Consider the following 13,139-nt stretch of genomic DNA (forward strand, 5'->3'; position numbering starts at 1 on the left):
GTATACAAAAAGACCTCCTTGGCTGCCAGGTCTCATCCCTTTCTACCATGTCATGTAATCTATTTTGTAAAACAATCAAGCTCCATCTTTATCCATTACTTGCCCCAGAAGGCTCTTCTACTTCTGTTGTGATTAGAAACCTTTTATTAGTTTGTAGTACATATTTCTTAATGGATAGTTCATCTTTTTTTTTATGGCTCCATCTTTTTCAATTTGATTTTTTTTTTTCATATAGGGGTGATTTAAGTCATGTGAAGCATTCCAGCTGAGGCCTTACCAGTGTTTTATGCAGTACATTAATACTTTTTTAACTAACTTGAGACAGCCCAGAATCATGTTTCTCACAGCCTTGTCACTTTAATAGCACATAGTGGCCAAGATCCTTAATTATTTCTCCTCTGCTGTTTCTGACTGACAAGTCCCATAGCTGAGATTATTGCTTATTCTCAATGGTATGTTATTCCACATTTTCCCATTAGTTCCTCGCCCTTTTGGAATGGAAATCTAGTGTTTTGAATTATGTGAAAAATTCTAGTAAGAAGAATCTAAATTGAAATTTTAAAAATGCAAACTTTTTTAAAAGCCTTGCTTAGATAAGTGGGATGATGAAAAATGTTGATTGCTCTGACACTAGGGGCTCAGTTTAGTTATCTGCACATCAGTGTCTAACCCCATATGAAGGCCACCTGACCTCCAGCTGCTTCTTGAGGACATTGGCTCTCTGTTTGTAACAGCTGCTATCCCTGTGCAAATGCTCAAATATCTGGCAGGTAGACAACTGAATCCAGCTCAAGGGGTGAGATACAGGCCCAGATTCAGATCAAAAACATCAGGGCTCTTCATTCTAGGAGTCTAAAGCAAATTAGGTGTCTAAAGGTCAACCACTGACCTGATCTTGTGGGTGGCGTCCCTTCCCATGGCAGGGGAGTTGGAACTAGATGATCTTTAAGGTCCCTTCCAACCCAAGCCATTCTATGATTCTATGATAAAGCTGTCCTTAGGAGTTATAGAGCAAATGGATTCTGGAGCACACTGCTCAGCTAACCAGACGTAAAAGAGAAAATGAGACAGAGCTGAAAGAAGCGGTATATTCCCATTGAGAAGACAGAGAATGAAGTTGCTTGCTAAAATTGCTTTTTGATGTCTCAGAGGAAAAAATAAAAACGTGCACCACAGTAATGAAGAAATGAGAAATAAGAATGGTAGTACCATACATCTGCCGTTTATTCATTTTTGTTCTTTAGATTTCTCTATGGCAGTAAAGTTGGAAGGCAGGATATGAATGAATCTGAGCAAGTCAATAGCAAGGGAGGATTTCGAGCTAGTGTAATTCAGCCCGCAAGGCAGGGCTCCTCTACCATTTATTCTTGTTGTCTTCAAGGCTCCTTATGTAAATATTTGGGATTTTGGCAGGGTGGTTTCTCTTTGTTATTGAAGTGAAACATTTGCTGTGAGCATACTGAATGAAGTCTGCTTCATAATTATTTGCAGTAACAACTCAGCAACGGAGACTTACGGTTGTAAGACTGCCAACTGTGTATTAATATGATCTTCTTTTCCCCCTCTCCTGCTGCAGCAAGCACGCAGTTGGTGTAGGAAGTCTGCAAAGCAGAACAAGCAACCATATCCATCTGTGTCAACAGATTCCCGCTTCACCACTTTGCCAGGCTTTCTTCCTCAGAGCCACCAGCCTGTCCCTGAACAACCAGAAGAAACGAGTCAAAACAAGGTACATCACGCAAACGGCCTTGGTCATCATCTTGGTTTCTCCCAGCAGGACTTGAGGCACGGTGATCGAGGAGACTTCACTCGCAGATCCAGCAGTGCTTCTAGCATTTCGTGGTCATTTCAACGAAGCAAGTCTCTGTTCTGCTTGCCCACAGTGAGCACCTCTCCAACCTCAGAGACTGTTCATTTCAGTGAACCATTTCAGTTTTCAAATACTGGGTCACCTGCAACCAGGTTGAAAACATGGAGATGCAGCCCCAGGCTTAACATTGATGATTTGGAGGGTGCACAGGAGACTGATGTAGACACGGGGAGGAAGCTGTCCTTCTCAGACCTGTCTGTGGTCTCTGCATACTCTGCCCTGAATGGATTTTGTAGTGACTTGGAAGCCTCTCTTCCCCCACAGAAGCAAACTATGGCTACGCAGGCTGCTACCAGTGGAAGGCCTGTATCTGTCATGTGCAATACCTTTGAGCCTGGGGATGGTTCACTACCTTCTCTCTCTGAATGGTCTTCCAGCTCATTTAGGTCAGCATCTCTCTCCAAGCAGCCCAAACAGCCCTCGAGAGCAGCCCCTTGTTCTCTGGATGACTGTGGTAGCATTTACCCAGCTTCACCAACTAACGAAGAAGAATTTTACATCTGAGGTTTCTCTGTCTCCCAGGGCAAATGTGTTCTTCTTGTGATGACCACGGTGGGCCTAGTCTGAGCTTACAGAAATTTCCTCACGAAGAAGAAGGTGATGCAGCAGAGCATGCTAAATATTTGACAAAAGCTCTCAGATCCTTCAGAGATGGGTGTCCCCAAACTGTACTGTAAAGCAGTCTGAGCTGGTGCCCAAAACCTCTGTCCTGGAGGGGGTGGTCTGTACCGAGGCTCGTCCATGGCAGTGCAAGGTGGATGGTTTCTGTGACCGATCTTTGGACTGACAGCGAAGGAAATTCCAGAAAAAATGTAAAATAATAGAATTTTCTTTGGCAGAAACTGAAGAGTAATTTGTGACACCAAACAGCTTCAATTTTTCTGCGAAATTATTTTAACTATGGAAAGATATCAGGAGAAAGGGATCTTCTTTCCCTTTTACAGGTTCCAAAGGCAACTCTAAGGACAGCAGGTCCCAGCAGCACATCTCCAGTAGCCTCAGACAAGATGTTTCCAGCGGGGACACACATGGTTCCTTCTAACCTCTGAGAGTTTACAGTACTGAGAGGGGGAGAAGCTCCATTTCTTCCACAGGGAAGAGGAATCTCCACTGGATCTCTTTATTTTGACAGTCCAGGGTATGGAAAGTGCCAAACAGGAAACCTTACAGAACATTTTCTACCCATCTCCACGTGAATCCCATTCTTTCCAGCTGTGACTGTAGTCTGAATCACTCGTGTAGTCAGTGGTAACCTAAGTAAAAAATGTTTACTACTTCCAACTCAGGCAATACAGAGTTTACCTTTTTGGAATGCAAAACAAAAGACATAACCCAGCATTTTTATATATTGCTACACCACTAGTCCTGAATATATAGCAACTTCCTGCTTTCTTAGGGGTTGTTATTTTTCTGTTAAAAACAGTTGATGCAAAAATGTATTCTTCATATTTTCAGTGCAAGCGTACTTGGTTTTGGGTAAAATACATTTTCTCTCAAATAAATCTATCCAAAGGGAAAACAAGTCAGATTTTACTGGCTTTTCAAGTTATATTTTTAAAATACACATTCTTGATAATCTGGTTTGCTCCAATTAAAATGTTATTAATAATAATAATAAATAAATAAATAAATTGTAAGTACAAAGCTATTAATATGGCAGCTAAGTACCTTCAGCAGGATTTAAGTCAGATTTATAGATTGATTATAGTTCTGAACACTTACGTTGGTGCCACAGAGAAGTGGCACTGATTGCAGTTCTGGTTTAGCCAGTAGGAAAGTGACCCTGATAAAAGGTGTATGTTTAATGCTGTATGTAATCTATATGCACATGCTGAAGACCTACTGTGACAGCATTGAAAAAAATGCATTTGGGAAGAAAAATGTTTGATATATTACCAGGGATTTTTACTCAGAAGAGTTGCTGCTTTAAAAAATAAAAATAAATTAACACACACACACTCTAAAGTAGTTACAAAAAGTGAAACAGCTCCCCTGGCCCATTGTAATGATTTAAGTAAATGCACAGTCTGCACAAACAATTCTGGAAGAAAGTCTGAGGGAAACTGAACACAGCTTTATGGGGGAGGAGGGAGTATTCCACTAAACTTGTACCCCAAATCCAGAAGAGGCCAGAGGGACTGTCAGAGCCAGGAAACCAGTCCCTAAAGCTTTTTCTTTTTCGGTCATTTTCTCCTCACAGAGAAGGAGGCATCAGGCTGAAGTCCAAGTCTCTTTGTGAGATGCTATCGTAGCATGTACCAGAGGTAGGGTTGTCTTCTGTGCTAAATACCATGTATAAATAGGAAATTCTGTTCGGCTCTAAGAGCACGGGAGATTATTGGCCTTCTCCTGTGCTCACAACTGTTTAGATTTACTGCAGTTTTTGGTAAATCGTTTTCTTAAGAAATGTCTGGGACCAGAAATGGCACCAGTGAAGGATTTGTCGTGGTATGCATGTGTTTACCTGCTCTGTAGTCAGAATATGTGTAAAACACTGTGAGGTCAGACCAGCCATGGTTTCCAGCAGCTTGGAAATCACTGTGTGAGCAGCAATGCCCAGGACAGCCCAGGTTCCACATCTTTTCTGTCATATTTAAAGTAGTACACAAATAAATGATGAAATAGCATTGTATATTTATTGGACTGCCATTTCATCAATGCTAACCGCTTCCAGATATGACAAACAGTATAAAGTTGGTTCAATACTGTTAAAATTTTAGTGTTCATTATTTGGAAGAGGGAAAAAAAAAATCTTTTCAAAATATTTCAATAACAGATAACATTTGATCTGAACACAGAACCAAAAAGTCTTCAGAGAGTCATTTTCAGCTGACATATCTGTTAGACCCTGGAATCAGGCCAGCACTCAAGCTCTTGACAAAAACTCACTGGGGTTTTTAATGAAGAGGAGGCTTTGAAATGTCTTTCAGCATAGCGCGTGCCTCCGCAAGGAGTTCAGCGCATCTAGGGGCCATCTCCTGACATGGCAGGAAGCAGTGGTACTGGAAGTCTACAGACAAGCACAGGATAGTTTAAGTGTCAATCGTGAGGTTCACGTGTGGTATTAACCTGCAGCTCCACAAACATCTAAACTCCGGATTTCATCCCGTTAATGCTAACAGGAAGAAAGCTGAATGAACTTCCATGGACTCTGAATTTACGGTGTCTCTATTGGTTGTGTCCTCAAGTATGTCTGTTCTGTTTACTGATAGTTAACTAGAAAATAAGGTTTTTATTGTTTACATTGATGGTGCTTGTAACCAAATTTTGGGATAACTGAGTGTGCCACTGTCAGGAAAAGCAGTGATGATAGTGTACAGAAAACTTTTTGTCTGTAACAGGGAAAGCCAGAAGTTGAAGAGTGTTTCATTGAAGGTAATATTCATTGTTTCCATTATTTAAGAAGGGGCTGATCTCTTCGGAGAGCTGAATATGCACAAATTTCATGACATTTATGTATCATATTATTTTGGTTAACTTATGAACAATGTCATTTGAGAACTGCAGGTTTTTCTTGGACTTTCTCCTCACCCCAGAAGGTGTTGCTTCTGTTAAATAAAATAGAGACAAAAAGTGAGTTTTGCTGAACCTTCTGTGTGCTCATTTATGAGGTATTGCAGACTCGCTGACTATTTTAACTAGGCTTCGAAATGAATGCAATGACACAAGCTGTCCAGCTCTTGGCAGTGCCTGTCAGTGGGATAATTACAAAATAAACATAGCAAAAATATTTTTATGTTCGACTCAGCTTTGCCTCTGCAGACCGGATCTTTTGTTTCTCATTGTATTATTGTAAATCATTTGCTCCAGTAAAGCTGAATGATGAAATAGGAGCTGTGACAAATACTGGTAACCCTGCATACTTAGACCCTATCTTGGTTTGTTTCATGTATGTTGGTCTTCATAACAGTTTTTCCCCATTATTTCCATCACTGTGGTGTTATCTATTATATATATTTTTTTATTCTCCTCATGAGATTTGTCTGCATGTCAACATTACACTGTACATGCAAAGCTATGTAGGTTTGGCTTTGTTTAGTTTTTATGGTTTAATGTTGTGGGTTTTATATATATTTATATGGCAGTTATAGAATTGTAGAAACATCAGGAGTTGTAAGAGGCCTCTGGAGGTTCTTTAGTCCAAAGCAAAGCAGGCTCAAACCTCAAAGCTTCAAAGTCAGATCAGGTTGTTCAGGGCTTTGTCTGGTCACATTTGAAAACCTCCAAAGATGACAATTTCACAGTGTCTCTGGGCAACCTATGCTAGTGTTTAACCACAGTCATGGTGAGGAATTATTTCCTACTCTGCAGTCACAGTTTCCCATGTTCCAACTCATGATCTTTATCCTCTTGTTGTTTTGCTGTGTACTGCTGAGAATAGCTCTGTCTTCTCTATAATCCCCTTTTTGGTGGTGGAAGACTGCAATTGCTCCCACAGGCTCTCCTTGCACATCACAAGCTCTAGCTCCCTGACCATCTCAGTGGCTACAGCCCCTCTAAACTCTCTCCAGGTTGTCAATATCTCTCTTGTACTGGGGAGCTAGCAGTCTGGATGTGGTTTGAGGAGTGCTGAGTAGGAAGGAAGAATAATTTCCATCAAACTGATGGCAATTCCCTTCCTTATACCCCCCAATAAGCTGCTGGCCTTATCGCTGTGAGGATGCACTTTTTACTCATGTCCAACATGTTATTCACTGGGACTCCAAGATCTTTTTTCTGCAGAGCTGCTCCCCAGCCAGTAGGTGCCCCGCCTGGGCTGTCATACAGGCTTAGTCCATGGATGGCACTGGACTTGCCTTTGTCTGTACTGAACTTCAAGAGGTTCTCGTTGAAGTCCACCTATCCTGTCCACATTTGGTTGATTTGGATACAAGGCTACTGGAAGAACTCACTGAGGGCAGCCCTCCATGGGGGTTCTGGTGGACAAAAGGCTCAACAGGAGCCAGCAATATGCGCTTGCAGCCCAGAAGGCCAGCTGCATCCTGGGCTGCATCAAAAGAGGAGTGACCAGCAGGTCAAGGGAGGGGATTGTCCCCATTTACTCTGCCCTCGTGAGGCCCCACCTGGAGTACTGCGTCCGGGTCTGGGACCCTCCAGCACAGGAAAATGTGGACCTGTTAGAACGGGTCCAGAGGAGGGCCACAAAGATGACATTGCATGGAGCTATCCTGTTCTTGGTTTGTATTGCCTGGTCCAATCCAATGAAGGGCTTTCAAGGCAGAGGATATGTTAACTATTGAAGAAACCAGAATATTGGAACACATTGGTGTTTTCAATGGCTGGTATCAGCAAGGAGATGAGCTCTTGCGATTCTGATCGGTAGCTTTTTAAGGCCTGCAGTTTCATGCCTAGGTGACAAGAACTGCAGTGGCCTACCTTGGACACCTGAGCTGCGTTCATAAGAATATACCAGAAGGCTATAGGAATGATTAGGGTGGTTAGATACTGGAAGAAGTTGCCCAGAGAAGTCATGGATGTGCCCTCCCTGGAAGTACTCAAGGCCAGGCTGGATGGGGCTTTGAGCAACCTGGTCTGGTGGGAGGTGTCCCTGCCCATGGCAGGGGGTTGGAACAAGGCAGTTTTTAAGGTCTCTTCCAACCCAAACCATTCAATGATTCCATGATTGCGATTCTATGAGTATGTCTCAGGAAGGCCTGTGGTGCCAATGATGGCACCTTTGTAAATGGTTTCCTTGTTTGAATTTGTTTGATTGTTTTCTGATCTATCAGTAGCAGCATCCTGTGAAAAGGAGTTCTACTGCCTAATTACATGCTGTACAGAAAGTGTCATTTCCCAAACCTTCCAGCTATTAACTCCATTTGATAAACACTAGATTTCTTCAGGAAGAGATATTCAATAACGTTATGTTATTCACCATTTCCAGATCACTCACATTTTTATAAGTTTCTATAATATCCACCCACTGCTCTCTTTTCTCCTCTCAAGATGAGAAATCCTAATTTAATCAGTTAACATTCACAGGGAAACCATTCCATGCTTTATCCTTCTTACCTCTCTGCATCTTATTTTAAAGTGTGCTTTTAGAGATAGGGTGTCCATAACCACACATAATTTTGGAGATGTAGATGCACTGTGGATTTACAGAATTGACTGAAGTTGTTTTCCATTTTGTTCTCTGTTCCTTTCCTAGTAATTTGTAAATTGTGATTTTTTTCTTTATCAACAGCTGAGGACTGAGCTACCATTTTCATAGAATTTTATGTAGTCCCAAGGTCCAATTCCAAAGGAGTAAAAGTGAGTCCATTTACTATCATGTTTGTAAAGTTAGAGTTATTTTTCAATTTAATTTATTTTAGAATTAGTTACACTGAATTTCATCTGCCATTTTATTGGTCAGTTGCTCTGTATTGTAAGATTCTTCTGCAACTTCCCCAGTTGTCCACCATCCTTACTATCTTGAATGCTTAATGTCCTCCACACACTCCTATCTCATGAGCCCACCCTTTTTCCAGCTTTAAGGCATGATGAATAATATAAGTTTGAGTACAGATCCATGCATGACTCCACTACCAACCTCCTTCCACTGTCAAAACTGGCTATCTATTTCTAGTTTCTGTTTCCTGTTTTTAAACAGTTTTTTATTCACATAACCTTAGCTCTTAAACCATCACAACATGATTTCTATAAGAGGTTATGATGAAGGGCCTTGGAAAACTGTTCTTAGCTGTACACACATCTTTTGATGCCTTCTGAAGTGTCTAATAGATTTATGAGGTGTGATTTTCCTGTATAAAACCACGTTGACTCTTCCCCAAACTGACTCAAAATGGTTTCTGTACAAATAATGAATTCTCTCAACTGTATCTGTGTCCTTTGAGTATAGAGCATTCCTCCCTGCAGCATCCCTTTCCAGCTTCCAGGAGTTAGCACAGTGTAAACTGATGAATTTACACAGAATCCAGGCTTCCTGAGCCAAACCCCATGTTCAGATCATTGTGTCACCACCTGCTATATTGTGCTACCAATTGATTTATCATTAGTGAATTTGTCAAATTCCCTGTTGAATTTCTTTTCATTCCTCTCATTTCCACAATGGTTCATGGCAATAACAGCACTGAATTCACCCTCTACATGAAAAGATACTGGTGTTTATTTGCAGCCTTCACAGAGATAATTTCATTGACTGCTTCCTCTTCCAGGTGAGGTCAGCGCAGACTGCTGGGCAATGTTACTTCAGCTGAGCCCAGTAATGAACACGCTGAGAGACAAATGGGAGGAAACATCCTGCACATGTACACAAAGGAGGAATCCAACTGCCTGGTGTAGAAAGCCCTTGCAAGGCATTGGGTCCTGGGCACCCTGCGCTGGGGGGCCCTGCTGGAGCAGGGCTTGGGGCTGGGGGCCTCCAGAGCTCCCTGACAGCATCAGCCGTGCTGTGGTTCTGTGATCAGACTTTGCACCCTCCTGTCCTCTCACATGCCTTTTGGCATCCCACAGTTCCTTAGGGTCATGCTGTAAGAACACCTCTGACATTATTTCAGATAACAACCTCTCCTGCAAAATGGGATAATGGTGTCCTACAGCCTGCAGTAGGCCAGGAGGAAACCTAGGCCCGGTGCTGTCTGGTAGTCTGTGGCCTGTGGGATAGCTCTGAAGGCTAGGGACATGAGTCAAACAGTGCTGGGCTGGGCTGGGAGCCGGATAGCAGCCTTCAGCCTGCTTTTATTTAGCCACTTACAGATAGACAGTGTTGCCTGGCCACAGAAAGGGCATCTGGAGTCTGACAGCCTCACAGCTGAACAGGCACAATCTTGCATCTTCTTTCACTCAGCCTTTTGGATTAAACATGCCTCACTTTAGAATCAGTTGCCCTTTTTAATTGCTTTTCTCCTGAATATACGAGGCATAAAATGCAAACTAGCTTGGTAGATGGGGGCTGTTAATCTCACCTGCACATTGTAAATCAAAACCTCTGACCATTAATACCTGATGAAGTGGCAACTGAAAGGGGTTTAGCCAAAGCTGGTCAGTAAGAGGAACACCCGGCCAGCTGCAGGACTGAGGGGAGATGACTGCAGAGTACCTGCGTGTTTTGTGAAGGGAACACAGCAATGCAGCATGCTAACCATTTTTTTTAACTTTTTATTTTTTTAAAGCCACCAGCCTGCAGGAGTTGCTAGTGCCATCTGGTGGCTTTCCTGAACACGAGTGTCAGAGCAAGGAGCTGCCAGCCCACGCTGGTGACAGCCCCAAGGCCCAGGACTGGGGACTGGTGGCCCCAGTGGGTGTCCTCAGCACCAGGCAGCGATGCCGTGCACCCTTCCCCAAGGCATATTGGGTGCAGTAAATATCCCCAGCGAGCACGCCGTGCATGTGGTGACACTCATTCCAGAGGGGGGAAGACAGCAGGCCTTGCTCCAGCTATCTGCTACCCAGCCCAGCCTGTCTGTGTGCTGCGTTTTGGTTTTGTGCTGCGCTCCCACCCCCTCGACGTGCTTCACCACCCTCCTTTCACTCACAGAGCTGCTGAGCCAAATAACCACATCGTTTGGTGGCCCAAATGGCTTTGCCGTGTCCTTCGGCTTTGCCAGACCAAGCCGAGCATCTGCTGTGAGCAAGCCCTAGAGCAGAGGGCGGTAAGCCGGCTGCCTGTCACAAATTCCTCTATTACTTGAAAATTTTAGCCCTCCTGGTACGGGGATAATCTGCTAAGTATGACCCAAGTGCTGCCAAGACAATGCTGCCTGTTAGGCCCCGGTGTCCAGCGGTGCCACCAGTGCATGCCGGCTCCTGCGGGGCAATGCGCTCCGCGACAGGGCCTCCAGGAACCCGTACGGGTTAAGAATGCAACGGATAGCACAAATTTCATAACTCCCCTTCTTTGGTGAATTAGCAGACACTTTTTTTTTTTTTTTTGTAGTTCACATGCTATTGCATGGATGATTTTTTTAACAGAATTGTGATTATGATTTTTTTTGTTTTTGCATGATTTGCCATGACACATCTATGATTTTCCTATATTATTCGTACTTGTTTTTGTTGTTTTGGTCACAATTATAGCAAAGCTTTAATTTATTACTCTGCTTATGGGTTTTGACAAGTCACCAGCATTCCCTTGCCGTGCCACATAAATCCACAGCAAAGCAAACTCTGCCCCCACGTCTCTCTGCCAGGTACTTTGCTGCCTCCTTTCAGTACATGGTTGCTCTCATCTCTTCAGACAGCACCCAAGTTTGGGGCTGCACCTGCAGTTCTGCGTCCAGAATGGAGCAGGGCAGGTCCCAGCCTTGTTTCCTCCTGGAACTCCTCTCCTGATCATCTCCTTATTAAATCAAGGGGGATCTGGTATACAGCTTAGCTCTGGAGAGCTGCTGGGCACAAAACTGTTTACAGCATCAACAGGAGTCATCATCCAGTCACATCCGCGAGGACGCAGCTGCCGGTGTGCCCCACTCTTCTCTGCACATGGATGCTTGTTGTCTGATAGACGTGCCAGGTCACCAAAGCATGTCTTTTCTGGTTTCTGGTAGATGGTCAAAGCAAAATCTGGCTGCTCTCTGGAGTGACAGCTAGCTTGCAGCCTGACATGGATGAATAGCAGGATTGAACAGATTTTTGCCCCAGGCATCCTCTGCTGATGTGTTAAGTTTGGCAGCATCATTTGGAGAAGAAGTGAATTAATCTTATTGGAGTTGTGTACAAAAGAGACTGGGAAGAAAAAAAAAAGGGGGGGGAAGAAAAAAAAAAAGTGTGAATCCATGTTGATTATTTTGAAGCCATAAACAAGTGGCATCAGAAAAGAATCTGACAACCATATGGACTTTCAGAAGTGTGAAATCTTCTGAAAATGATATGCAATGATGTAAAGACTGGAATGAATAAAAAGAAGATTTGAGACACGGATGGATGAGAAGTACAGGCAGAGGACTGCAATCTGTGATACAGGAGTTAAGATTCTGGGCACATGAAAAGAATGCTGTAGAGAAAACAGTATATGAAGCAAAGTAAATCAGAAGAAGTTACACAAAAGAATTCCACAGAAGTGATAGGAATAACAGTCAGCCCTATTTCTTATTTCTGGTTCCCAGAATTCTTTAGGGACCTGCAGTCTCAGGGACTGAGCAACAACTTTTCCATGAAACAGCCATTAGGAGGGGAAAAGCTAATCAGAATGATGGAGAAGAGGGCGATGAGTGTAGAAGAGATTGTCCTGAAGATGTTTGTGCAGTGAGAGGCAAGAAAAAGTGGAAGATACTGGGCGTTTTTATTTCTTTCAATGGTCAGTGTAAAGACTCTCATAACCAGTTCCTATCCCACTCCTCCCCCTACATCCGTGACTCATTTCTAGGGCAACACCCTGGCCTCCTGCCTGCTCTACATCCATGTGCAAGAACTGCAACTGGCTGGCCCAACATGTGGTGTGCCTTTGGGCTTCATCCACTGGGGCTGGGGGGACACCAAGGCCAGGAAAGGATCCAACTGCTGATCTGCTGTCTTGGGGGAATATGGGCTGTTGGCAGGGGTAACTCGTCACATCCAGACAAGGGCCACCACGCTGCACGAAGTCTTACCTGCTAGGGGTAGAGAAACTTGAGGAGTCTGGACTCTATCTGGGGAACTGAGTTTAAATGCTAGCATCCTGAGCTTCTTTACCCCCTGAATGTTTGATGCCTTTCCCCTTCGAGTTATCACAGCACGCAATACTATAAGACACAAATTGCAGCAAAATCCATGCAGGTTTGATTTGTAAATGGCTCTGACTTTCATTTGGCAGCTGTCCAGGTCCAAATACTGTTTTTTAATGCTCATTGTGGTGTGACAGAAGGGGGAAAGTGGATGAGAGGTGGAAAGCTGAAAGTAGAAAACAAACCGACTGTGCCATCCTAAAGAAGCAGGAAATAATTTAGACTGAATGCCCAGAGAGCAAATGATCTATCATGAGAGAACACAGATCAGAGCAAAAGTTGGCTTTCATGTATCAATAGATACGTATGATGTACATGAAATGCATCTACTGGTATGGTTTGGATATTGGATCTGACACATCAGCAGAACGTTGGCTGTGACAGTAGGGTGGTTTGGGAAGAGAAAGATGACGCCACTCATGCATGCCATCATGCATGTTACTGTGGCTCAACAAAGCACGGTGGTCTTGGTCCAAAGAAACACAAAGATGACCGATATAGGGGAACCTCCTTCCAATATCTGAGAGGAAAATGAGGTGTGAACATACGAACGTATGAACATCTTCACTTTTTTTAATCTGTAGTTCATCCCCCCTCTCACCCATAATGCCCAAAGGCATGTC

The 13,139-nt window shown here is 43.4% G+C and overlaps 1 protein-coding gene across 6 annotated transcripts in view; it reads left to right on the forward strand.

The window, feature by feature from the left end:
• FAM124A (family with sequence similarity 124 member A) overlaps positions 1-4,522 on the forward strand; it is a 43,664-nt gene extending 39,142 nt beyond the window's left edge. For 3 of the 6 annotated variants that reach the window (XM_080569575.1, XM_080569573.1, XM_080569574.1), the window contains one exon: positions 1,577-4,522. In XM_080569575.1, coding sequence (XP_080425701.1) covers positions 1,577-2,374 — 798 coding nt within the window. In that variant the 3' untranslated portion in view covers positions 2,375-4,522. The remainder of the gene's footprint in view (positions 1-1,576) is intronic. The other 3 variants (XM_080569578.1, XM_080569576.1, XM_080569577.1) reach the window with 3 other exon arrangements.
• Positions 4,523-13,139: the final 8,617 nt, after the last annotated feature.

This window comes from Anser brachyrhynchus, assembly GCF_964034855.1.
Source record: "Anser brachyrhynchus genome assembly, chromosome: 1".
Lineage (NCBI taxonomy): Eukaryota > Metazoa > Chordata > Aves > Anseriformes > Anatidae > Anser > Anser brachyrhynchus.